General features: G+C 48.8%; 1 protein-coding gene across 4 annotated transcripts in view; it reads right to left on the bottom strand.

Annotated features, from left to right (window-relative positions):
• Positions 1-27,351, bottom strand: part of LOC111856913 (diacylglycerol kinase delta-like) — a 50,251-nt gene that overhangs the window by 3,594 nt on the left and 19,306 nt on the right. For 3 of the 4 annotated variants that reach the window (XM_023837232.2, XM_023837230.2, XM_023837231.2), the window contains exons 3-26: positions 13,049-13,159; positions 12,564-12,644; positions 11,373-11,477; positions 11,136-11,259; positions 10,815-10,921; positions 9,794-9,919; positions 9,283-9,385; positions 8,898-9,057; positions 8,588-8,696; positions 8,356-8,495; positions 6,757-6,869; positions 6,611-6,680; positions 6,212-6,311; positions 5,884-6,109; positions 3,960-4,058; positions 3,654-3,741; positions 3,297-3,404; positions 3,019-3,115; positions 2,824-2,931; positions 2,617-2,730; positions 1,819-1,953; positions 1,346-1,509; positions 531-645; positions 89-178 (exon numbers count right to left, since the gene is read on the bottom strand). In XM_023837232.2, coding sequence (XP_023693000.1) covers positions 89-178; positions 531-645; positions 1,346-1,509; positions 1,819-1,953; positions 2,617-2,730; positions 2,824-2,931; positions 3,019-3,115; positions 3,297-3,404; positions 3,654-3,741; positions 3,960-4,058; positions 5,884-6,109; positions 6,212-6,311; positions 6,611-6,680; positions 6,757-6,869; positions 8,356-8,495; positions 8,588-8,696; positions 8,898-9,057; positions 9,283-9,385; positions 9,794-9,919; positions 10,815-10,921; positions 11,136-11,259; positions 11,373-11,477; positions 12,564-12,644; positions 13,049-13,159 — 2,793 coding nt within the window. Of the gene's footprint in view, positions 1-88; positions 179-530; positions 646-1,345; positions 1,510-1,818; positions 1,954-2,616; positions 2,731-2,823; positions 2,932-3,018; positions 3,116-3,296; positions 3,405-3,653; positions 3,742-3,959; positions 4,059-5,883; positions 6,110-6,211; positions 6,312-6,610; positions 6,703-6,756; positions 6,870-8,355; positions 8,496-8,587; positions 8,697-8,897; positions 9,058-9,282; positions 9,386-9,793; positions 9,920-10,814; positions 10,922-11,135; positions 11,260-11,372; positions 11,478-12,563; positions 12,645-13,048; positions 13,160-27,351 lie in introns of all 4 variants that reach the window. The other variant, XM_023837233.2, reaches the window with a different exon arrangement.

Here is a 27,351-nt window from a genome sequence, read left to right on the forward strand (position 1 = left end):
GTAGTTTATTGAAATAATAGCTGTTAAAATGGATCGTGTTCTTTTATCACAAGGGCAGCGAGTGGGGAGATTAACGATGAAGATTTACCAGTTGTTTGCCATCCAGTAACATCTTGGTCTCTGTCTGTAAGGCCTTGGTGCTGCTGACGATGTCCAGCACTGTGGTGCGGCTCAGCAGCTGCCAGTAGAGATCAAATCAAACACCAACATTTCACATACAAACCCTGCCTCGCCTTCCGGATGTCTCCGGGAAAGCTCATCCCTCTCAGCACTCCCCGGGGCTGCGTATGACGTTATTGCTGGACAAGAGGCATGACGGTATATTATGCCAATGTCTAAAAACTGGGGGGAAACGGTGCGACCTTTATGCAAAGTCTACAGCTTAATAGTCCACATTTTACCAGAATTACAGACCTTCAATGTACATTACAATGATCTGGCTAGACTTGCCAATCTAATGGTGTGGACCAGGAGTATGTTAGGAAATGGTGGCCCCAAGCTCAGGCAGAGTGTGCCAGTGAGCACCTCACCTCCGGGGAGGAGACTTTGCTGGAGAAGGCCTCTTCCAGGAGCAGCGAGCAGCCGTTCACCACGTGGGCGAGTTCCTGCTCCAGCGATTTCTGCGTCTTCGCCACCTCCCTGATCCTGCGCATCCGGTCATAAGCCCATTAGAGCCTGTTCATGTTGCTGAAGCGACTTACGGATGGTAACGTGATGGCTGGAGATCAGAACTGCAGGTGAAAACTAAAATAATATATAACAATATAATAAAATAATAATCCAGCCGCTTAAACAGCTGTGGCCATCAGTGCCCTCCTACCATCCTAGAGGAGTCACCTCCAGTTAAATTCTCACACTACAATTAACTTTGCACATCTGCAGGACAGAATAACGATCAGAAATAAGATGATGCTGTCACCACAGTGTGGTTCAAAGCTGTGGTTTAGACCTAGACGTGAGAAACAGGCTGCAATTAAGTGAAGGAAAGTAACCCTTAACCGTCATGTTGGTTAAGGCCCATGACATTTCACATACATCTGCGACCTTCATTTTTTTTTTTGTTCGGGTTTTATTAGTCTGGGACGGCACAGAAGAAATGACAAATCGCAGCCAATAATGAAACGGTAATTTGAGTCTGTTAATTAGGGTAGAATGTAGAGGGACATCATAGCAAATTGTGAAAATAAACAGGGGAGAGCCGCAGAGGCCCATTAACACTGGAGGAGGATGAATGAGTGAGATCATCGGTGCGTCGCTAAATGGACCAGATGGTGAATGGAACAGAAGGCGCTCGCGCTCCGCCGCAGTCGCCGTGGCGACGGCGCCGCGCTCAGGTGGTGCGCACCTGCTGATGAGCGCGTTGGCCGCCTGCCCCAGCTGCTGCATCTGGGCGCTCTCCTCCTCCGTCAGGTACTCCATGGACTGCTGGGAATCGAGGCGCGGTCGTCCCGAGCGGTAGATCTCGCCTTTCCGCTTGTCCTCCCACGACTTCAGCGTGTTCTCAAAGGCCTGTGCGTGCAGAAGGTGGGGGGGGGGGGGGCACCTTACGCTGTGAAAAGCTGACTCACTAACACTACTTGGGACTCATACCAAACTTTATCTCATGAAAACAAGTGGCCAGAACAGTGCCTGTGGGTGTCACATTGTCTTTGTGCGGTGAATCGGTCCCAGCATGTCAGCGTGAGAACGTGTCCCTGCATAGACACCCCAGCAGCATGCATGTCACGCTCAAGTCCATAATATTGGTAGGACGCAAGGTTCCAAGACACTAGCCAGGAGAGGGTGCCGTGGCAACCGCATCCTCGCTGCAGCACCTACCCGATCTCTGGTCAGCATCTGAGCCCGGTTCTTGTGGACGATCTCCACGATGCCAGGGGGCTGGATCCAGGCTTCCCCGTCCACCTGCACCGGGACGCCCTCCTCGCCCAGGATGGTGATCCGCACATGCCGACACTGTAAGGGACACCATGCTGGATGAAGGACATTTAGACGCTGGGCTCCTCAGTTTCTGGATCTGTGGCAACGTCGGAGGTTTGGTTTCAACATTGGCAGACGCACATGGTACTCCTACAATATCAGTAAGGACACGTCCACAAACCTACAGCCTTGATTTGTGCCATTCTGTCAGAACGGTAAAGGACAAACGGCAGCTTGTCTCCAGGAGGTGCCTCTCCTGTATTCCTCCAACACAAAGAGCCAGGGGCAGGAATCACAGCCTCTACTCCAGAGGCGTCACACCCCCTTGCTGCCCACTGAGCCACCCTGCCAGCTGCGACCTGAGATTCTGCAGTAACATCTCCACCCATATAAATGGATAAAATCACCTTATATTAAACTGTGAGCAGAGTAACTATATGTACCGGGAATATGTGCTGGATTATCTGCGTTCCTGTGGCTGATAAAGTGATCATATCACTGCTGGCCCCTTGAGCAAAGGCCCTTAACTGCAAATGCCGCTAGGATACTGACTAATCCTGCTCTCCGATCTGCACTTTGGATAAAAGAGTCTGCTAAGTAAATGGATGTGATGTGAGTATTAGCCCCGTCACTAAGCCCACGGTTTGCCCGGACGTGACCCCGCGCTAACGGCCCCGAAGGGGACGGAGCTGCCCGGACCTGGGCGATCCTGTGGTGCTGGAGGCTGATGACGCGGGACATGGCCATCTGCATGCTCCCGAACACCGCTACCACCTCCAGCTTGCGGTCGTCGAAGGACGGCGCCCCGAAGTTCTGCGAGAGACACAACAGGCAGGCGGTAAGGCAAAGGCAGTCGTCAGGCCAGACCGGGCCACATGCCGGGAATAAGCGGCAGGACGGACTGACGTTGTCTTCCTTGGTTCCTCCCCAGAAGTTGATCCCTCCTGCGTAGCTGGGTATGTTGAGCACTGCCAGTCCCTGGAGGCTGGGCAGAGACATGGAGACGCCGTCGCACTGCAGACACATGAATACACGATGAAACCCAAGCATCAGGCCATTTCCTGAACCTCCATGCAAAGCAGGCCAATGTAGGTGCAGTACCTCCAGTTGGACACGCTGCTCTAGGTTTTTATAGGTCTTCTGCACCAACTCTTTGGTCCCAAGCACTCCATACCACATCATATTCTTAGTGCGACTGCTGTGGAGTGAGATTACATCGTGTTAAGTGTCGTGAATCTCTCTGAAGTTGGAGGGTGACAACCATAAATGTTAAGGCGGTCCTTAGCTGTTAGGCACAACCCTGACTGTTACTATACTAAATTCCCTTTTGAGGGACACCAACGGGAGACTCGGTATTCAACATCGCAGACAGGCAGTACCTGCATTTCTTGGGGTGCTCATCTCGCTTGTTGTTGAACTCCAGGGAGATTTTTGCATCCAGGCCAATCCCAAAGTAATTGTTCATGACACATTTTTCCGTGTAGGACCTAAAAGAGAAGCTCTCAGCGTGAGAAGCAGAAGTGACTATGTTGGGTTATTATCTCATCCTGTTATCACGATGACAACGCCCCAGATGTGGGACCTCTGCTGTTACAATAAATCCACTGGCATGCATTGTTCTCATGAGACATCTGGCATGTTTGCATCACGACGGCAGCTCTAAGCGGTGTTTAGAGAGCGTGTCACGCTGACCGGCTGCATGTGAACTCGTGTGCGGTCAGCGTGTCGGCTCTTACACAGAGTCCTCGGAGAAGACCATCGAACCGAGACTCTCAGATTTCTGCAGCAATACAGACGAGGAGCTGGGGGTTATGCTCCCACGGCCTAAGAGGTTTGACGAAAAGGAGCGAAAAGGAACCGGGCGTCATGCAAAACGATGGGCGTCTCAGAATGATGACAAAATACAGCACATTCAGCTTGAGGAACCTTCTTTCTGTGTTGCAATCATCTAAACAACTTCAGAAGAATGATGTCTGGAAGATACTATTGCTTCTCCAAAGCGCCTGTCTTTGCTTTCCACTGAGCATGAATTTGTTACTCACATGTGCTGCCCTCCTTCAGGTCCTCACAATTCTCCTTCTTCACTGAGGAAGAGGAGGACTTGCGGTATATCTGTGTATGTCTGTTCTGTTCATCCACCACTGCCGAGGAGGAATACAGGAGACATATCAGTTCGGCCGTGAAATACGTCAAATACATTGACTTTTTAAACATGGTTTTCCAGTAACACTGAGCAGGTTTAATTTTCAGCTATTTCTCTTTCATAATATCATCGGACTTTTCCCGAATTAAAGCCATGAACAGAGAATGTTTTACTTAAATCTATGGGTTGTTTCTAATTGTAAACAAATGAATAAGGTGATGATTTTTGTTATAAAACCAAAAAATCTGCAGAATTTTTACCGAATTAAGCACACGCCCCAAGACGTTCTGTGAGCCCTGGATATCAGAGTATGTGCTACTTTCTAGAAAACAAACCAGCAATGAGCCTAAAAATGTCACTGTGCCGCTGTGGATAGGGAACCACCCCAGAGAGCATCTGAAGGGGGTTCAGCTATCACAGGAAATGACCTCAAAGGCACCATTTTAGAAGCAGTGTGTCAAAATAACAAGTCTATGATTAGCCTGTCTTGAGCACCTCTCTTCGAGGTCAGCACATACTTCAAAGAAATTGTCTTTTACAGTCAGTGGACAGTTTATTAGGTACACAAACAGCCTGGGCCCCCAAACAGCCAATCATTTTCCTGAAACTGAATACATATGGCATGCAAACCAGGGCCAGGAAGTTCATTTACTGCACGGTCGAGTGTTAGAACGGCTAAAGGAGGCTGCCCTTCGCGGACAGCTTGCTCTACAAAGAGCAAATTGAGGGGGGCGTAAAAAGAAATTAAGGATCGATTATTATTATTATTATTATTATTATTAAGATGCCTGATCACAGTGAATTTAAACCTGGTGTGATTGTTGGTTCCAGCATCTTAGAAACAGCTGCCCTCCTGGGATTTTAACACATCACAGTGTCTGGAGTATACAGAGAACAGTGTGATTAACAAAACACCTCCATTTTGTGGCAGCTCCGTTACTCAGTATAGTATGGCCAGACAGCTCCATTACTCAGTATAGTATGGCCAGACAGCTCCGTTACTCAGTATAGTATGGCCAGACAGCTCCGTCACTCAGTATAGTATGGCCAGACAGCTCCGTTACTCAGTATAGTATGGCCAGACTCTTTAAAGCTACCAGGAAGTCCTAACAAACTGGCTACTGACTGAATATTACAATAATGCATCATAATTAGGCTGGAGAAGTCATTTGGGAAGTCAATACAGAAATATGACATTTTGGCTCTGTTTAAAGTTGGTCTTAAAATGTGTCTTGGATATTTGGATTACAAGTGGATAGCGCTAAATACGAGTGTAAAGGAAATATAAGTGTAAACGACCATCACAACGCATTGTGATCCGATCAGTCAAACCGCTAGGTGAGGTGGACTGGGATGCATTCGACCACGTCGTTTGCAGGGTAAATGCTAAAGTGTCCTGATTCGTCCCTGACAAGGACGTCACTCTATAACTGTGCGAGGGGCCACTGACCTTCTAGTGGAAGTGACGCAGGCAGTATCTGAACACCTTTGAGAGACACATGTTCTTATGTTCTTACATGTGTAAATGGCAGTCAATGTGTCTCAGCTGTCCACTAGACATATCCAAGACGTATTTTAAAAGCAAGTGTAAACGGGGCCTTTGTTATGGTTATAATTCAGATCACTATCTGTCCGTCCATCCATCCATCCATCCATCCATCCATCCATCCATTCATACACTGTTGATCCTGGACAGAACTGCAGGGCTTTTTAGAAGCCCAGCCCTTTCCTTACAGCTGTTCCAGTTTGCCCTGTTCCGGAACAGAATGAGCCGACATCCAGCCTCAGTGACAGCAGCTGCAGCTGAGCTGGGAGGTGCCCACCTCTCTCTGCCTGCTCGATGATCTGCCGCAGCGCCTTCTTCAGGCTGTTTGCCCTCAGCATCAGCTGCTCTTTGGACCTGAAGGCCCGTGGGACGCCGGTGACCCCGGACTGGGCGCTCTCATGCCTGGGGACTTGCGACTGCGCGCCGGCGGGCAACAGCTGGGCGTCGGCCTCCTCGCTCAGGGCCTCCACCAGCAAGTTGAGCTTCTCGTTGAGCTTGGCACACTGCGGGCAGAAGGGCGAGGGCTCTCAGGGTCACTCTGGACAGGGCATGGCTGAGACACTGTCAAAGCTCCATGACCGGCTGGCAAATGACGCAGTGACCACCTTCTTGGACATGGTGTCGGCCTCCTCTTTGTTCTCAGACATCTTCTCGTACGCCTTCCCCACCTCTGACACAAAGTTGTTCACTGCCTCACACAGGAACCTGAAAGCGGAAAGGCGGTCATTTCCAGCACAGGCCGCGTCATGGGTTTCAGCTTTTAGGTTTGTAAATACAGACTCCATTGAATAAACCCTGTGACATGATGGCATAGAGGGTTTCTGAATTCTCAGGGTTTCATGTTTGTGAATCCGGTCCTTGGGGACCCTCAGACGGTCCATATTTTTACTCCCTCCCAACTCTTTGGCAGACAGTGCGAGCAATAATGTAGACTGTCTGGTGGTCACCGAGGGAACACCCGAGGGCTGGGTTGGGAAACACTGCTGTAGAGCATCTGGACTTACCTGGCTGAGGTGATGACATCGCTGTGCTTGTCTGAGTCCAGGATCTTGGTGAGGTGGGAAGCCACAGACTCTGCGTAGAGGGATATCTGAGCCTGGAGGCCGACACGGGAAGATGAGAAAGGTATCCGACGCCCTCAGCTTCTCACCGTATCTGAAGTTCTTCTGGTTCTCTACCTGGAGCGGAGAATCTAGAAGGTCTTCCTCTTTGACGGTGGGGGGTGACTGTTTGCTGGGGACCTCATACGTCATCACACTCCATCTAATGACCGGAATGAAAACCACGGAGAACGTCTCATACACAATTGTAATGAGGGGCCGCTATTGCGAATGTGGGACACAGGAGCCTAAAGCCACTGAAGATGTGAGTGTTACTTATCACCGGGGGCAGAGTGTGCCCCAATATTTAATATGGCTTCATTCACCCCCCGCCCCCCCCCCCCGCCCCATAAATAGAGCTTTTCATTAAAATGATTAGGATGTGCCCCCCCTCAACATCAAACTCTCCTGTATACCCTTGCACATCACTTTCATTCAGCTTTGCTGGTTATTGTCCACAAACAAAGCACGATAAAACTCATGTTGTTCCTGATCTCATTAAGGCACAGACACCCCAGCTAACAGTGTCTCATAATGTATGGAGTGTGAAACCCTGCAAGACCCACCTGTGTCTGCTGACCAGAACAATGAGCTCGTCTGATTTATGCCTCTTACCTCTAATGCCATTAAAAGTCATGAGCAAATACAAACCGTAACTGAACCATTTTGTTGAAGTGACATTATTACATTAATAGAGTAAGGCATTAAAAAAGAATTTCCTTATTAGTAACTTTTATAGTCATAAGTATTTTCTTCCTAAGAATTTGTTGGTCTGCATAACTTTATTATTAAGATACTAATAATACTAGTGAAGGAGAAAATTCCTGCATACCATATGCTAATTGCATTTCTTTTAGTGGGAGGAAAACTTAATACTCTGGAGTATTAGAGTAACTTTCATTAGCCATATGTATCTACCGTAGTGGCCCCGGTGGTCCTGGCCTGGTGGAGCTGAGGCCCACCGGTTCAGCGTTCATGGCGAGCGATACAGTACGATAAACTCAGGCGCACCCGTTCAGCGTTCACAGTGAACGACATAGTACGATAAACTCAGGCCCACCTGTTTAGTGTTCACGGCGAGCGATACACCCATTCAACGTTCACAGTGAACGACACAGTACGATAAACTCAGGCCCACCCGTTCAGCGTTCACAGTGAACGATACAGTGTGTGCGTGGTTAGATCAGTCAGAGGAAATGTGCTGTTGGAAGGCAGATAGATTTTTCTTTCTCTTTGTTCATTAGCTCTTAGTAATGCCACATGTCATTTAGAAACTAGACTAGATAGTCTGTAGTGTGATACAGGTAAATTGTTATGAGACTTAAATGGCAACAGTGGCACTTAAAGCAGCCCCAGTGTTTGTGACAGTTTCTGTCATTCATCCAGCTTGCAGTTCAGCAGTCTGCCAAGAGTGGCGCATGTGAGCAGGAGTGCGAGAAGCTTCAATCATGTTGAGGAAGTGCAGCTGCAGAGTTACTGAACAAGCCATATGACTCACAGAGCAGCCGGTACCAGTGACAGAGCTATATAGAGCAGCTCAATATGGACACTGTGCGTCACACACTCACAGCTTGCTAGAATGCCAGGATCAAAGGAGATCTGTTACATAATCTGCTTCAGGATCGCTACCTCTGTCCCACGCTCATTACCTGTCCAGCATCTTGGTGGTGGCCCTCTCCAGCTTCTCCAGGATCTGCAGGAGCTGGGTGTCGTCATCACATAGCCCGCCCCAGCCCAGGACGCGGGCCAAGTCGTTCCCAGTGCCCAGGGGCAGGACCCCGAGTTGGCACTGAACACAAATGCACAGGGGGAGTGGGAATCAGGCATTGATCCTGAGCACACGCTACAGTGCTGCAGTGTCGTGCTCCCGGCAGCACCCACCTGCTTGTGTAGTCCCAGTTTATCCAGCTCGGACAGCACCCAGCCCACACTGCCATCCCCACCGCAAACCAAGATGCGAAACGTCACAAACTTCTGGAACAGTCGGAGGCTGCAGGGAAGAGACGGGATTATCCCATGCCACCCTGCGCCCCCCTCTGTTCTGTTACTTTGCATATGTCATGTCACAGACAAGCAATCCAGAAGGTTAGGGTCAAGTGAATGCTTTCTGGGTCTGTTTCTGTTGCATCATTCATTTGACAACCTATGGCGTGTCATGTGACCATCAGGCTCCGCACTCGGGTTCTCTCACCCCAGCTGCGGGCCTCCTATCATCAGGTCGAACACCTGTGCAGGGTTCAGTAGCTGCTTGAACCTGCGCAGGAACTTCACACCTTGATTGTCTCCACTTTTAGAATTGACCAGGACGAGCAGCGGACTGGAGTAGGACGGGCTGGCGGCTTTCCAGAAGCCTGCGGGAGTGCGGGGGGCACCGGGGAAGGAAGAGTGGGGGAAGAGGAGAAAAGGGCGAGGGTCACCAGTAACGATGGACATAAGAGTTAGACCAACACAAACACCATGCATCTAGGAATATGATGCTCATATTAATGATGACCACACAGCAACAGCTAATGAAATCAGCAAGCAGTCATCATTCCTGGCTGGACAACAGACAGCAGCTTCTTAAAGCTCATTACCATCCGAGTCGATGCTGTTGATCGCGGTGGGAGGGATGATGGAGAGCAGGAACTGACCGAGGGAACAGCGCTTGCCCACAAGCTCCTTACAGCTGTTATGGACCTGGACACAAGGACACGGAGTCACATGGACAAGAGGACACATGTACACACACACACACACATACATGCACAAGGACACACACAAAAATATCCATGATTAATCGAAAGGCTTTATCTACTGTTCCCAAATCAGTCATCAGTATTTGTCCACCTCACAACATGGCAGTCAGAACATAACACACTCAGTACTGGTAACATGAGCTGCCTCACCAAGGACTGGGCTGCCAGATTAAAGCTCTCCTTCACGCATGAGCAGAAGGGGCCAAGCCCTCAGAGACACTTCATTAGGAGATCAGAGCTGAAGCTAATCAGAGTCTCCCACACCTCCGTGACCCAGATCATTATGTAGGACATGAATGAGGGCGACACACAGACTGCAGTGTCATGCGTGACCAACAGGGGGACTCACGATGGCCTTGCACCACAGACAGCGCCAATCCTGGAGCCGGCGCACGCTGCCGCAGTTGCGCTCACACGCCACGCACTTGGCGCTCACCGGCAAATTTCCCTCCAGCCACTGGTGCGGCATGGACACCTGCAGCGGAGAGAACGGGCATTAAAGACGCAGGTTGCATGATACAGTGCGAAACGGGAGCTGGCCTTTCAGCTCTTCGCGTTCAGCAGGCCGAGGGATGAGCTGGTGGCCGTGGATGTGAGGTTCTGCATTATCTCACAGTGCAGGAGCACCTCTGCACTCATCCTGCCGACGCCACGTCCTCTAGAGATGTGTTACAGCAGATATGCAGGCGATAGAACGGAAACTTAGGGATCTACGAGCTTTGCTGGGGGTGTGGAAAATGAGGAAACTAAGCCCACTGTATCTTCCAAGGCGGGGCAGTACAGCAAAATAGTTTATCACAATGATTTTTTCCCCATATCAAATAATATGAATAATTATCACAATATAATTCAAGTCATTATTTATTTACTTTAATGGTCCAGGTTTGCTTAAAATTCCCTTTAAATTGCCATTAAACATTCAGAACATGAAGCAGGTGAAACACCGAATGGATTGCAAACTGAAATGTACTTTTAATAAGTTAATCATACAAATAAGTGTTTCTGATGTAGAGTGTAATGCAAGAAAATGCAGACAGTACATTTTCTTGATAGGTTTTTTTCTCTGACTGCCTCATTGTGCATTACATGGAACGGGTTTGACTAAGGCGGGGTGATATGCTCTAAAAATGTTCACAATATCGATCTTAACAAAATACAAACAGTAAAATATGACAGGTGGTTTTGAGTCTTTCTTATGATGACCAAATAGTTTGACAGCTAATTATGGAGCATGTAACAGTTATTATGAGAGAGTACACAAACAACAGTTATGCCTTGATGGAATTTGTGTAAAATAGTGAATTATAACTGTGAATTATGCATTTATCTCACAGACGGCAGTATTCGAGGTCAGTGAAGATGCTTCCTACCCCATCCTCGTCCTCCATGATGTCATTCCCGATGGACGCCAGCGTGGTCCATTTGCAGTTGTTGGTGGACCTCACGGCACAGCGCTTGTGAGCTTTAAATTTGCACACTGGGAAGGCATACGGTCAGACAGACAGGCAGGGTGAAGACAAGGACGATGTGAATGACAACAGAGAGCTCGGCTGATCGGACTGGATCTGCCATGAGGAGATGCTAACGCACAGCCTTTTGCCTCATTAAAACATCATTTTAGCTGCATATCTCAAGTGTGTCTGCACAGCTGCAGGCTAATGAGCTGATAACGGTGGGTATGGGGGCGGTACCTTCACAGGACAGCCCGTGGGATGTGACCCCAGGGAGTGCCTCGCGACATACGTTGCAGAAGGTGGGCCGGGCATGGGAACACGCGTACCAGTTGTGCATCCCAGAGAAGTGGTCCATGTTAATCTGGGAAGCCATGGAAGGAAACATGCCATCAGGTGGGGGGGGGGCACAGCATGTCCCCCCAACCCCAACTCACTCTGCTTCAGAATAGCGCGAGCAAGCGATAAACCGCTAACCTCATAACTCTCCCACTTCTGAACAGATTTCAAGGCTCCAATCCAGTCCTCCATCTCCTTCCTCGTGGCCGCGCAGAGCATTAGCTTCCGGAATGGAGTAATCACCTAGAATGTCAAAGGGGGGAGGGGGTCAGGTGAACCACTGTAGGAGTGTGTTGAGAGAGAGAGCAATGGGAGAGTGAAGGGAGAGCGACTAGAGAGGAAGAAGAAAGCAGTGGGAGAGGGACTAGAGAGGGACGAGAGAGGGATGAGTGACGAAAGAGGGATGAGAGTGAGGGAGAAGGATGGGAGAGGGACAAAAGTGAGGGAGCAGGATAAGAGAGGGATGAGAGAGGGACAAGAGAGCAATGGGAGAGGGATAAGAGAGTGATAGAAAAGGGATGAGAGAGTGATGGGAGAGGGATGGGAGAGGGATGGGAGAGGGACAAGAGCGTCATGGGAGACTGATGAGAGAGGGATGATAGAAGGACAAAGCAGTGATGGGAGAAGGACTAGAGAGTGATGAGAGAGAGACAAGAGATGGACAAGAGGGTGATGGGAGAAGGGATGAGAGAAGGATGAGAGAGGGATGAGAAAGCAGTGGGAGAAGGACAAGAGAGGGACAAGAGAACAACAAGAGAGATGGGATGAGAGAAGGACAAGAGAGCGATGGGAGAGTGATGAGACACTGATAGGAGACTGATTAGAGAGGGAAGAGAGTGATGGGAGACTGATGAGAGAGGAACAAGGCAGCAATGGGAGAGAGACAAGAGAAGGATAAGAGAGTGATGGGAGAAGGATGAGAGAGTGATGACAAAGCAAAGAAAGTGTGATGAGAGTATTATTAGTGATTACAGAGCAATGACAGAGCGCTGAGCGATGAGTGTTGAGAGAACACTGACAGAATGTTAAAAGAATGATGAGAAAGTGATAAAAGAGCAATTAGAGAGTGATTGAACAATGATGAGAAAGCAACGAGAGAGCTGAGAACTGTGAAATGGCATTGAGAGAGCGATTAGACAGCGTTGAGAATGCGCTTAAACGAACGTTGAGAAAGCGTTGACAGAGTGATGACAGAGCGCTTAGTGAGCGATGAGAGAGCGGTAAGAGACAAATGAGAGAAGGATGAGAGAGGGATGAGAAAGTGCGTCAGAGAACTCTGACAGAGTGTTGAGGCAGCACTAAGAAGATGGTCTGTAAGTGCATTGTCACCGTGAAGCTGTTGTTGATGTTCTTGGTGCCGGTCTCAGCGACACTGGCGTTAGACAGGTCAACTTCATCGAATATCAGAGACTGCAGTATCCAAAACACGCACATACACACATAGATTAGGTATCTATATCTTTGTAGGGACTCGCCATTCATTTCTAATCCCAACTATGACATCCTTAGCCCCTACCCAGCCCTAACATTAACCAAGTAACCAAACAAAATACTAGTCTTTTGGCATTTTTGGTGGTGGAGACGGAGGTTTTTCATTGCAATCACAGTTTTTTATAAAACTGAGCTTCCCCCTTGTGGGGACCAAAAAAATAACAGATTTTTATCGCATTGTGGGGTATACCCCCCCCCCCCCCCGCCCAGTAACACACACACACACACACGCACACACATACACAAACACTTGGAATTTATTCACACAAAACGTTTAAGGAATCACAAATTAAATCCTTTTGACCACAACAGGTCTCCGTCACCTTGGAATCCTTGGCGTAGTACAAGGTCCGACATCGTAGCTTGAAGTATCTCCTCTTCCACCTCTGGAAGGAGCTGGTTTGTTTGAGAAGAAATCCCTCCTTCACACATTTCTAGAAATGAAAGGAAGAAGAAAAAAAATGGTTTCTGTGTTTAATTGCTTCTGAGCATGTATGTGTGTGTGTATGTGTGTATGTGTGTGCGTGTCTATGTGTCTGTTGTGTGTGTGTCTGTGTACTGTATGTGTGTTTCTATGTGCGTGTGTGTCTATCTGTGTGTTGTGTGTCTATGTGCCTGTTGTGTGTCTATATGTCTGTTGTGTGTGTGTCTGTGTCTATGTGTGCTTCTATGTGTGTGAGTGTGTGTCTGTGTGTGTGTATGTCTGTGTGTATGTATGTGTATGTCTGCGTGTGTGTGTGTGTGTATATATGTCTGTATGTATGTATGTGTATGTCTGTGTGTGTATATGTCTGTGTGTATGTATGTGTATGTCTGTGTGTGTGTGTGTATATGTCTGTGTGTATGTATGTGTATGTCTGTGTGTGTGTGTGTGTGTGTGTGTCTTCTTTACACTGTGCCCCCCCCCCCCTTGGGGTGACAGCTGTGGAGAGCCCAGGGTGAGTATACGACTAACAGCTTAACACCAGAAACAAGATCAAGAAAAGCCGCAAATCGCAGACCACCCAGCATATCCTGGGCTGTCTGTTGCAGACCACAAACCAGCAGCGCAGTGGCAGGAAGAAACACAGGAATACAGGACAGGTGGTGTGAAGATTGGCTAAGCAAGACCCCCGTCCACCTCAGTCTCCCGTGACAGACGATGGCCCCACCTCCGGGCAGCTTTCAAGACAAGCAGCGCCAGAGCATTTTACGCTGTTGAGATTTGCTGGAGGGTGAGGGGGCGAGGAGGTGCATCTGCAGATCTGAGTGTGTGTGGACTGGAAATGGCTTCATACCCACTTAACATTTTGTTAATTTAGCAGACACTTTTATCCAAAACATCTGGGTCAGTCCATTGAGCGATTGGGATTAAGGGCCTTGCTCAAGGGCCCAAGAGTGACATTGAACAGACAACCTTCTCAAGCTATGAGGGTGCACTAAGCCTCACCCCCTACAGGCTACCCATACGGATTACAGGAAGGAAAGAGGACAAGAATCTCTGGAAGAGGAAAAATCTGACAGCAGTAATGTTATGGGGGAGTTCCCAGGATGGTGCCAGACACGTCCTGCTCACCTTGCCCCTATGGTTCCCACGCACTTAGGGCAGAGTGTGCTTGCAGCTGCGTGACACGACACCCTCACGCCAGTCTGCTCCTGTTTGATCGGAACGTGTCACAGCTACTGGAGTATAAAGATTCCAAAACCAGAGAGGACAGATGGCCTCCCTTTGAAACCAGATAAGCAGCCATACGGAAACAATTCTAACCAGTGCAAGTAACTCCAGTTCCTCCCAAACTCTTTCGAAGACATTCTGAACAACGTAACAGTGCCCAAAGCACAACAGAGTCCCCAACGGTAACACAGGCTACGTACCCACTGGCACTCAAATCATTTTTTTTCCCTTAATGTGACTCAGATCTGATGTTTTCAGGGCTGTGTGGACACACAAATCTGATCTTCTCAAATCAGATTTGAGTCACTTTTATATGTGTTTATATACATATCCAATTCACGGCCATGCAACATGAAAGTGAACAATCAGATTGGAATTCACATAGTTTTTTTGCCTAGACACACGTTTGTGTGTTTTATGTTTCTGGTGATGCCGATGACTTGTGAAAAATCGTATCAATGTGCCCTTGCAAGCCCTAAACCTTAAATCCCAGGGCCCTAATCCCCAGCACCTAAAGCATAATCCCCACACCTAAACCCTAAAGCCTAATCCCCACACCTAAACCCTAAAGCCTAGTCCCCACACCTAAACCCTAAAGCCTAATCCCCACACCTAAACCCTAAAGCCTAATTCCCACACCTAAACCCTAAAGCCTAATCCCCAACTCCTAAACCTTAAAGTCATAATCCCCAACACCTAAACCCTAAAGCCTAATCCCCAACTCCTAAACCTTAAAGTCATAATCCCCAACACCTAAACCCTAAAGACGAATCCCCTACACTTAAGACCTGAATCCAGGGCCATAATGCCCAACAACTAAACCTTAAAGTCATAATCCCCAACACCTACGACATAAAACCTAATCCCCAACATTTAAACCCTAAAGCCTAATCCTCAACAACTAAACCCTAATCTCCAACTCCTAAAGCCTGACCTCCTATCTACAAAAGTGTAGCCCCAACTCGACGGTCGACAATGTTAGATGGGCTTTCACTTATACAGAGAAAAAGTCATTTCTGATAAAGATTTAAAAAAGTAAAGTGGTTCACCTCCCGCAGCAGGTTGGTTGCAGAGATAAAAGGCTGGGCTGCGGGGTGATGAAGATTGCTGTGTTTCTCAGGGGAGTCTGTCATCCTAGGGGACACCATGTACCTCATGGCCAAAACTCATCCATTACCTGGGTCTTTGACTCCCCCACAGCTGGGAGTACTATCCTCCCCCCCCAACATGAACCTTCAGTCCCTTCTCAGCCACATCCGCTCACCCAAGACCTTGCTGTAGCAGAATGACATGTAAGAAGCAGGCGCCCCTGTCCGCCCCTCAGTTTAGCTTGAACAGGAAGTGAGTGACAGAGGAATAGATTTGCTTGCGCTGTGAGCAGGAAGTAAGTGGTCGCTTGCCGCTCATATAACATGCCTGCATTGTCACTCCATTCCTATCGCCTACTAACCTGCTCACATGGTCAGCGGGCTGAGCTTCCTTCTAGGAGCTAGTCAGCAGAAAGCTTGCAGCCGCTGCCGGCTCAGATAGCGTAGCTCAGAGCTCTGCCCATGAACTTCAGTGGTTAACCGCTTGCCTTTCTGTTGTTGCTACAGGGCCAGGTCAGGACAGTATGGTCTGGCTCAGAAACGAGAGGCCCGTAGGCCTATCGCCAGCCCTGGGAGGGAGGTGCTAGTGCAGCAGCTACACCCTGACAAGTCCACCCATTCTCTCTCAGGAACAAAGCTGGCAAGTTATTCACAGAGTGCTGGGAACTGAACCACAGCAGGAAGGAAGCGTTCAGAAACACCAGCAGATGGATTTTGTAATTAAACTGAAAAATATTGTGATCCAGTTGCAGGTAAATATGGACTAGTCATCGTAACGGCAAAACCTAACCTCAATAAAAACATAACTAGGGGGCAGTCACAGTAACAGCAAACCCCAAGCGCTATAAAAGCACCACTAGAGGGCAGTCACAGTAACAGCAAACCCCAAGCTCTATAAAAAAAACCACTAGAGGGCAGTCACAGTAACGGCAAACCCCAAGCTCTATAAAAGCACCACTAGAGGGCAGTCACAGTAACGGCAAACCCCAAGCTCCATAAAAGCACCACTAGAGGGCAGTCACAGTAACGGCAAACCCCAAGATCTCTGAAAGCTCCACTAGAGGGCAGTCACAGTAACGTCAAACCCCAAGCTCCATAAAAGCACCACTAGAGGGCAGTCACAGTGACGGCAAACCCCAAGTTCTATAAACAAATTACTAGAGGGCAGTCACAGTAACAACAAACCCAGAGTTTTATAAACAAATCACTAGAGGGCAGTCACAGTAAAGGCAAACCCCAAGCTCTTTAAAAACACCACTAGAGGGCAGTCACAGTAACAGCAAACCCCAAGTTCTATAAACAAATCACTAGAGGGCAGTCACAGTAAAGGCAAACCCCAAGCTCTTTAAAAACACCACTAGAGGGCAGTCACAGTAACAGCAAACCCCAAGTTCTATAAACAAATCACTAGAGGGCAGTCACAGTAAAGGCAAACCCCAAGCTCTTTAAAAACACCACTAGAGGGCAGTCACAGTAACGGCAAACCCCAAGCACTATAAAAGCACCACTAGAGGGCAGTCACAGTAACAGCAAACCCCAAGCTCTATAAAAGCACCACTAGAGGGCAGTCACAGTAACGGCAAACCCCAAGCACTATAAAAGCACCACTAGAGGGCAGTCACAGTAACAGCAAACCCCAAGCTCTATAAAAGCACCACTAGAGGGCAGTCACAGTAACGGCAAACCCCAAGCACTATAAAAGCACCACTAGAGGGCAGTCACAGTAACGGCAAACCCCAAGCTCTACTAAGGTATCAAGGTTTCTTCCTTCTCGGGAGTTTTTCCTTGCCACTGTCGCCTATGGCTTACTCACTGGGGGCTTTGGGTGGGGATGCTGTAGAGAGCTTTGAGACGATGTAATGTTGTGATAATGCGCTATACAAAAATAAATTTGTTTGTTGTTGTTGTTGCTTCCGTCTGGATGTGTGCTAAGAAAGGCCACCTTGTCAGACTGGGGGACACTCTGCCCCACCCCCAGCCCATGTGACCCCCCCCCCCTCTGAAGTTAGGGCGGGGCTATGACTTTGATGCCCCCTTTTATTAAGGCAATAATGTTTTTGTTGCGGACAGCTGGGCTCTGTGATTACACTGTGTTGATACTTCCTGCTACGCATCAGCCTGGGAGCACACTGCAGTGCGTCCAGGAGGGAAAGTGCAGTCACACAGTGCACCGTTCAGATTGGGCAGGAGGTCTGTCCAGCTGGTCTCCCTCTAAACGTTCACGTGGAGCATAAGACTCTTGGCCAGCTACTGCCCTCCTCTCTAGCTCCACTACTAAGACCTTATTGTTTGGAGCTAAACAAAAGCGCACAAAAGACGCCCTTGATAGGCTGGCTCTGGCCAATGGGGGCAGACATGCTAATAAGTCCCTTTGATCTCCCCTAAAAGGCCTTCCCACTGCATGGTGTGCCAGCTCTCCATAGACAGGTGTGTCTCGTGGTGACTCCCAGAGAAGAGCTCTAAAAATAGATCCGGATAACCGGGGCATGCCGTGCTGAGGTGGGCGTGGCTTCCAGCATCATCTGCACGAAAAAGCTGCGGCAAAGGCATAGCAACTTCTGGCTGTTTCTGCTACCCTGAAGAACCATGGGAAGATCTCTATGAATAGCACACCTGTGATTCATCTAACCAAAAGCGCTTTGTATAGAGGGAGATTAATTTGCCCACAAAGCGGACTAACCAGAAAGGTTATGAATGAGCTTAGGTACAGGGCAACCCGAAGGAGGAAGCTCAAACAGACCCCAGATGGGCCGTATTCCCAGGAGACTCAGGCCTGAAGCAGACAGAAACATCCTTGCAGAGAAAAAGGCGTGATCTAAAGGGGATCTGAAAAGGTGACATGTAACAAATCTGCCCCAGTAACTGGGCTGTGTCAGAACGTGAGAATGGGACACCTTGATGAGATCTGGGTAGGAAACCAGCTTCTAGGATGATCTCCTCCCTAGGCACACAGACCGTTTGTGTTGTGCCATAAAGTAAACCTCCTTTTCAGACATTATCCACTCCTGGATCACTGCAGCTCAGACTGGATAACTGGGTATTTATAAGAGACCAGAATATTTCCTTTGAAGCCTTTAAAGGCAGACAGGACCATCATCTCGGGTTTTGTGAACCATGCAGTTCTACTTGCTACCACCAGAGGGCGGTGCCCACAGAATGAGGTATGGACGAGAGGTGCAATCTTTTGCATGTCATCCAGGATTAAAAAAAACTTACAGGTTGTGTGTGTGTGTGTGTGTGTGTGTGTTTGCGCGTGAGATTCTCCCATTTCACTTACAGCAGGTGTAATCTCATTGACCATGCTCTTGTGTGTGGGCTCCACAGGTTACAGCAGTCACCTCAACCCTGGAAGAGCGGAGCGGGGAGGTAGGCCGCTCGCACCCACACGCGTCAGGCCTCGTTACATAACGACGGCCCATTACAGCAGTATTTCTGCCCTGCGTGTCAGAGCTGCGGGCTGGAATATCTCAGCGTTCTTTGCTTACTTGCGAGGTGGTGTGTTAAACAGAGCTGTTGCGTAGGGTGCCACAGAAGCGAGCACTTCCATAGTGCATACACACGTGTACACACACACACCACACACACACACACCTCTTCTGTCCATTTCCACCTAGAATGCTGAAATCTGAGCCGCCCTATTACATGAGCAGCATTCACGGCAGCATTTGTTATTGCGCCAAAATTTGACTGTACAGGACTGGTATATTCAGACACGCACAACGCCCTAGTGGTGCGGACAGATGAAGGTGCATCCAGTGGAGGAGTGTAGCTGTGTCCCCCCCCCCCCCCCCACACACACAGACACACACGACCTCTGCTGCCGTAACGTGCATAAAACAGATCTGAAACGCGGGGGTGGACTTCACACAAAAACAAGCCACTTCCTTTAAGGCAGAGTCTATTTTTATTAGTGGAAACAACTTAAATTAAAATTAAAGAAAGATACTGTAGTGAGATAAGAGGCTGGTGTGACTCTCGTTTGTTTCTTCCTTCGCCGTACGGGCATCGGTCTTACACGCTGTGGCGTGGGGGCTCGCCTGTGTCTTACACGCTGTGGCGTGGGGGCTCGCCTGTGTCTTACACGCTGTGGCGTGGGGGCTCGCCTGTGTCTTACACGCTGTGGCGTGGGGGCTCGCCTGTGTCTTACACGCTGTGGCCTGTTATTATGGAAGCAAGCAAGAGTCCAAAAGGTCCTCAAACCACCCACCTTCTTAGATAATGCAAGAATCCATCTGACTTAAGGTCAAGCAGGGCAGCCATGCATCGCTGCACACTGAAAAATGAGCCTTAAGATAATGGTTTTCACAAGTCCAGAGCAGGATTAGGCGATTCTAACTGGGCAGGACGAAAAGGGGGTTGAATCTGCAGCAGGTAGGTTGTGGCTCCATGTGGAGGGAGGGGCTGCCAGTGTGTGAGTGGGGAGGGGGGTGAAAATAAGGTCTCATAATGTGCTTGTAACGGATCATGTGGTTAAAACCACTGCAATATTTACAACGGTCAACGTATGGAGTGAGGTGACTTAAGCGTGACTTAAGTGACACAGAAAATCACAGCTACATTATCTACATTTTCAGGTAAAAGAACCATACGGGGAAAGTGTTTGGCCGCATCATGTGACTGGGGACTTTCTTGCTTCTGTGACCAGTGCAGACCAGCTGCAGAGAGACCACAGAGCATCACCGTGTTTGGGGAGGGGGGGCGGGGGGCGGGGGGGGGGGGGGCACGCAAACCCTGGGATCCTACAGCAAACGTGAAGCGACACGGGGGGGAAAGACGAGAGGTGACAGCGGAGGAGCGTTAGAGAGGTCAGGGCTGATGAGAGCCTCTCCTGTGAGCCCAGCGTTGGCGTCACCGAGGATCATAGGCATGACATGTGGGGAGATGAGGAAGACTTTGCCTCCATGGACTCCCAGGGACCTGCCCTCTCTGTCCTCCCGGCCCCCAGATCGGCACCACGGCTCACACAGCAGATCCCCTGCCTGGCCACGGAGCCCGGAGCCTTTGATCAATCACAACGGCCGGAGTAACAAACCAGTGCCTTAGTGTCGGGGATCTCGATCTCACGTTCATAATCAAGCTGTGTATTCAGCCATTTCCAGGCCGATCGAAGTACCTCCCTTAATGCAAAAGACACACTTGCTGTAGATGTGCATCCTGTTAAAACCCCCTGCACAGCACGTGTGCGCACATGTTTGTATTCATCACGTTTGTATGTATCTTTGTGGGGACTCTCCATTCATTTCTATGGGAATACCCTAATCCCAGCAATGATGACCTTAACACTACCCAGCCCTAACCTTAACCATAAGTAACCAAACAAAATACATGACTTATGTTTAGTTTAGTTTTTTTATTGAATCCACAGATTTTTATAAAATTGAGATTCCTCTTGTGGGGACTGAAAAATGGTCCCCACAACATCAAAATAACATTGTGGGGAAAATATGGTTTATCACATTGTGGGGAAACTTATTCCACACAATGTAATATATAAACGCACAGACACACACACAGATTAGGTACAATCTTACTGTTCAGATGGATTTTTCAAACCCTACCAGCATGCCTGACTGATCACCTTCACATTTGCATTTCGCCATTACAAATCGCAAGAAGTCACCCAGCGGACAAGCTGAGCTAAGGACGGCGGCCAGCTCGGTTGAGGGTGCTTACAGCGTATCAGCACCCCCCCAGGCCATCGGTGGCAGGTACCCCCCCAGCACAAAGCTCTCCCCGCCCACCTATGCGGCACTAGCGAATGAGCAGACTGCTGGCCTGTTTCGCTCCACTGAGACGCTTCTTTACATTTCACCCCCCTTCTGTTAAAAGAAGTCAGGCTCATGCTGCTCAAATGAGATAGATAATGATATATAATGATAGTGTCTCTGATGCTACTATACATGTTTCTGCTGATGTTGCCCGACAATCTGATTGTCAATTAGTATCATTATAATACTAATTTCAGCTCACCACAGAGAAAATTTACCCAGGTGCGAACAGGGGACTGGAAGAAAAAAATATATATATAATACTGTGCTTAAGTCTGAGGTCACCCAGTAAAATTATGTTTCAAGCTGTTTATCTTGGCATAAAGTGTGTATCTGTCCAGAAAACCTGATCCGCAAACGTTCCACGTATTTGTTAAATATTACCACTAGCTGAATTGATTAATTAACTTAATTGACTAATCAACTTCCTGAGGTATTGATTAGCCATATGTGGTGTGTTTGTGGTGGAGTTCAACCAGTATCAGGGTGTACCGGATGGTAATAATAAACGACTAAGCTGACACACAGACAGGAAACCATTTTTATAACAATATCAAGATAATTTACGCATCTTTTTTGTGGCAGCCTAAGAGTTTTGCATGTTCCTGTACCTAATATACTCTATATTCTGAAACCGGCTGCCCAAGCCTGCTCCTAGAGATTACCCTCCTTCAGAGCTTCGGCACAGCCCTCATTTAACATGCCTGATACAGGTAATCCAGCTCGTCAGTAGCATCTCAATATTATGGTGCATTTCCACTGTTACCGAGAACCAAGGCGTACCCAAATCGCACCAGGAACTGGCAGTTTTTTTGTCGTAAAGTATAGAAGCCCGATCCACAGTAACATCTGATAGTGTGATACTGGTGTTACCCCGTCGTACGACTTGGTACGGCTCGGGTCTTGGTGGTGCTGCAAACACTCGTTAGCTGCGCTGCAAGACAGACAGCCCTGTCTCTGTTTAAACGCCTGTGTGAGTATTACATAAACGCATTCTGCTCTCCTACTGCAGGTCCAGGATCGGATACAATTAAACTGTGACATCATACAAGAAGTCGTCAGTGATAGGAGAAGGACTGAAGGTGACATTCACCAGCCAGTGGCCCGCAGCTAGAGACGTGAGCACACTGTACTGCAGGAGTCTCTCCACAGGACACGCAGAGAGCGATCACACGGAGGGCTTCAGAGCTGACAAGACTCTCTGAATCACCCCCAGAGGGGTGCTGAATGGAGCACAGTGGAAGGAGCATGGCAGGGGTCTGAATTAACAGCCAGGGAGGCACTGAGAAGGGCAGGTGCAGGACTTCAGAGATCTGAAGGCTCTATCTACCACAGCAATCTCGTACATAAGCAGGGCGCCTGACTCTTTACTGCCCCCTACAGGCCCCAGGTTTCACTGCAGGCTGAGGGAATCTGCAGTCAATTTGTTAGGCGCCATCCATTAGCTAAGTACTTAGCCCCTGTTAAGCGCTCGCTCACTTTGTAATGAAGCGTCATCTTCCAGAGGTCCTTCCCACCGGCTGGGGGGAGGAGGGGGGCTGAGCGTTTTAGGCATTCATATAAGTGCATGTTTACTCACCATTGCAGGCTTGTGATGCACTTGGAGGTTATTCCGGGAACTGTCCTAGACAGGATACCAGTCCATCACAGGGCACACACCCTCACACACCAAGCAGACACACACACACACACACCTGTACTCATATATTTATGGGGACCGTCCATTCATTTTTATAGGCAAAACCCTAATCCCAGCAATGACGATCTTAACCCCTACCCTGCCCTAACCTTAACCATAAGTAACCAAACAAAATACGAGACCTTTGGCATTTTAAGTTTTTTGACTGCAGGCACAGATCTTTATAAAATTGAGTTTCCCTTGTGGGCACCAAAAAACTGATTCCCGCAACATCAAAATAAACGGTTTTTATCATGTTGTGGGGACACACATGCACCCCCATATGCACACACAATCATAGTGGGAGATGGACGTGAAACCCACAACCCAAGCGTGACATCACAGTGACACATTTAAAGACACAACCCAGATAGAACCAACAGAGCAGCCAAGTGTATTTAGCTTATGTGTTCTCATTCGATTACTCATTTCAATATTTACTTCTATTGACATTTGAGATTCACTTCTAATCCTGTAGTCAGCATGCGACTCATATTTATCAAGACACAATACCTGGCCCTTTATCTATTGGTTTAATAGCTTTGGTCCCTGTTCTTTCTCACGTATCCTAAAAAAGATACACAACAATGATCTGATAGAAGAATAGAGGATGTTAAAGTAATTTTCTCTAATGGTGCTTTTTCACTTCCACCAAGAACCAAGCCGTACCTCAAAATGATGGTTTTCCATTGTAAATTATCCGAGCCGTACCCACACTGAAATGGCCCTGCTTACTAGTTCCCTCACGGTCATCTGATTGATCGAAATGATCTTCATAATTTCCAGCTTCCTGGTTAAAAAAGTACTGTAGAACAGCTGAACAGAATGGATTCGTAATGCAAATCTATGCAAGCGAATGCTAATTCCGCTAGCGTTTGATGCAAACATCACACAGCGATTCTCACAGACGTGCTAGTAAATCATGACGTACACCGTGTGAACAGTAAATAAGCATCTCTTCGGTTTTACGTTATTGTCTCTCTCCAGACCTTTACCGGGCGACCCATTGGAAAGCCAAAGATGGAACTCGCTCTAACTAGTCCTTCTTCGCGGTACGGCTTGGGCACGGGTCGGTTCCTGTACGCCAGTGGAAAAGCACCATAACTGTTCTCGCAAAGACCTGCTGACCTATTCATTACTGGATAGGGTCAGCCACTGGTTAGCCGGCTATGTAAGTGTGGGGGGGAGTCCTCTGAAATCAGATTGAAAAATGACTCGGATAAAGAAAACGGGAAAGAAAGCATACACGCCTTTTAATTAATGTGAGTGTTTATCTCCCACAGTCATGCTTTAATTTCCAGTTATACACAGAAGCAGGTCAACATTTATGTAGACGATATTAGTCAAAAGAGGCTGCTTAGACCACAGTGCATGCCTGAGCATGAGTGTGTGCTGTGGGGGGGAGACTTCCAGTGCGTGCTGTGCAGTTAGGGGAGACCTCTAGTGCGTGCTGTGCCGTGGGGGGAGACTTCCAGTACGTGCTGTGCAGTTGGGGGAGACCTCTAGTGCATGCTGTGCTGCGGAGGGAGACTTCCAGTGCATGCTGTGCTGTGGGGGGAGACTTCCAGTGCGTGCTGTGCTGTGGGGGGAGACTTCCAGTGCGTGATGTGCTGTGGGGGGAGACCTCTAGCGTGCTGTGCTGTGGGGGGAGACTACTCGTATGTGCTGAAACCCATTTAAACATGACCCACTTGCCGAGGAGCAAGGTTGCGGCCCTGTGTGTAAAAAGCACAGTGTGTGTGTGTGTGTGTGTGGGGGAGGGGGGGGGGGGGGAGTCAGCTTCATGGTGGACACTAAACCTGCCTAATGCTTAGCAGAAAACCCAGATAAAACGACAAGCTCCAGTTAGCAGCGGCCTGTACCGGTTGTGTAACGTGGATTCAGGAAAGCTAATTAAACGTTTGCATATTAATCACTCTGACTGAACACAAGGCGCTCACTAAGCGCTAACGTGGATGAATGGAGTGTTTCTTGTGAAAAGGGATGCTGCCCCCCCAGTGAACAAACCCAGTACCCCCAGTGACAAACAATAACATGTTTTTGGCCAATGGATTGCGTGACACGGTTGCCATGACATTGGAGAGTCATTATTGTACAATAGGAAGGTACCACCGGGATTATCTGAGTGTCACAGTTTGAATGGTGCTGGTTGAGTAGCATGTGAGTATATGGGTGCTGCAGTAAGACTGGCTCTAGTTGAGTAGGGTGTGAGTATCTGGATGCCACAGTATGAATGGCGCTAGTTGAGTAGAGTGTGAGTATCTGGGTGCTGCAGTATGAATGGTGCTGGCTCCGTAGGGTGTGAGTATCTGGGTGCTGTAGTATGAATGGTGCTGGTTGAGTAGCGTGTGAGTATCTGGGTGCTGTAGTATGAATGGCGTTGGTTGAGTATGGTGTATCTGGGTGCCACAGGATGAATGGCACTGGTTGAGTATGGTGTGAGTATCTGGGTGCCGCAGTAGAACTGGCTCTAGTTGAGTAGGGTGTGAGTATCTGGGTGCCGCAGTATGGATGGCGCTAGTTGAGTAGAGTGTGAGTATCTGGGTGCTGTAGTATGAATGCTGCTGGTTGAGTAGGGTGTGAGTATCTGGGTGCTGCAGTATGAATGCTCCTGGTTGAGCAAAGTGTGAGTGGTTGGTTTCCCCATTCACCATGTAAATGAGCCTAGCCTCGCTCTTCAGGTCCCCTACAAGCCGCTCCCCCCCCCCCCCCACCCCCTCCCTCTCCTGTGGTACTCCCAGAATCCCACTCTCTCCCACTCATGCTGAAGATGTCCTGATTTGCATTCACTGCAGAGGTGCAGCAAGTACATTCCGGGGGGGGGGGGGGGCAGCTTTCGGGCATGAGCCTGGTGTTGGGCGCTGATGTCTGAGGTGAGAAATATCAGGCGGGGAAATAGACAACCAGTATATACAGTTTTATATCAGGCAGGGAAATAGACAACCAGTATATACAGTTTTACATCAGGCAGGGAAATAGACAGGCCTTCCAAGGACCCACAGCAGGCAGTCAGACAAGCAGAAGACCCAATGAGACACTTGCATAAACAGGTAAATCAGGTAAAGTTTAACTACCGCTTTCAATCCTCGGACTAAATCAGAAGGTGGATGATGTTTACAGGCTCGTCACTGACCCTCAAATCCAACCAGGCTAGCTGTGTGTGATGGCGTCTCCTGGAGGCAGAGGAACAGCATACAGCGCTGGTGGGTTAGCTGACGGAGGCCCTGGAGAGTAGAGGCTGGGGTGGCCTCTTCGATGCCTGCTCGGGTTGTGCTACGTGGCTATTAAGAACGGAGCCAAGGAAGGCCTCTCAGCGTTAAAAGCCCTTTTTATTGCTAAATATAAACCTCTCCCCTGCCCTACATCTGCAGTACGGGTGTGAGTATATACACGAGTGTATATATTTATGTACTTGTCCCTGTTGCCCGTAACCCTGATTTAGCAATGCAAATCATAACCTGGGTCATTTTGCAAGTCAAATGGGCTTCGTCTGCAAAGCACTCCAGGTGGGAATTTCATAAATAACCGTATTGTTTCCGCCCACGAGGGCCCGTCCCTGAGAGGCGGCGTTTTCTCCGGGCGTAATCGCTGCCTCCACGTTCTGACAGCAGCGCACCTTCTGCACTGTGGCCAGGGAGAAGCGTCTGTCCTGGTCGGCAGCCCAGCCCAAAATGCTCCAAACTATCACCTCGTCCACTTTAAAACTTTTTAGTATCGAGAAACAGGCTGTTCAAATATCTTATTAACCTATAACTCATTTATAAGTCATTCAAAAAAACCTGCTTGTTGCTGTTAATTGGCTGCCAATGAACGGGTGATGAATTATAATTTATGAGCTGATAGTGGTTGTTAAACGGTGTCTGTTAGCTGACCGCCCGTACCTGATATTTAATGGCAATGAATCCGCTATATGGTGCAGTTGCAGCTGTGCTGACCCGTTCCGGCTGCGCAGTCGACCGCACTCCGGATAGAGTCTCTGTCCTTACAGTCTCCTCCTGACCGTTATGCATCCGACCTCCTAAGGCTTCCCAGACTTGGCTCCCGGTTGAAACAAGAAGCCGATATTTTCATGGCCCCCGGCTCGGGGTAACAGGCAGCCTGCATGCCGAACACTCATGGCACAGTCACGGTCCTGTTTCCTCACGCCACTGGCTGACTAGCAGGATCACACTCGGGGAGGTGAAAGGGGTCCAGACAGGGCCCAGCCTGGTGACATGTGTCCCCCTGGCCTGGTCAGGATCTTGCTGGTACTGCGCCCACTGGGGTGCCCAGTCACTGTGGATAGGAACTGGGCTGTGGCTGGAAACAGCTGTGCCCCGCCTCTCTGAGGACACACTTACGACAGCGGCTGCTTTCGCAATATGCTGCCGTTTTCGCATCCGCTGTGCCATGGAGCTGCCCTCAGACAACACTTAGTTAAACTGTATAAAAACAATGG

The sequence above is a fragment of the Paramormyrops kingsleyae genome, chromosome 24 (genome assembly GCF_048594095.1).
Source record: "Paramormyrops kingsleyae isolate MSU_618 chromosome 24, PKINGS_0.4, whole genome shotgun sequence".
Taxonomy (NCBI): Eukaryota; Metazoa; Chordata; class Actinopteri; order Osteoglossiformes; family Mormyridae; genus Paramormyrops; species Paramormyrops kingsleyae.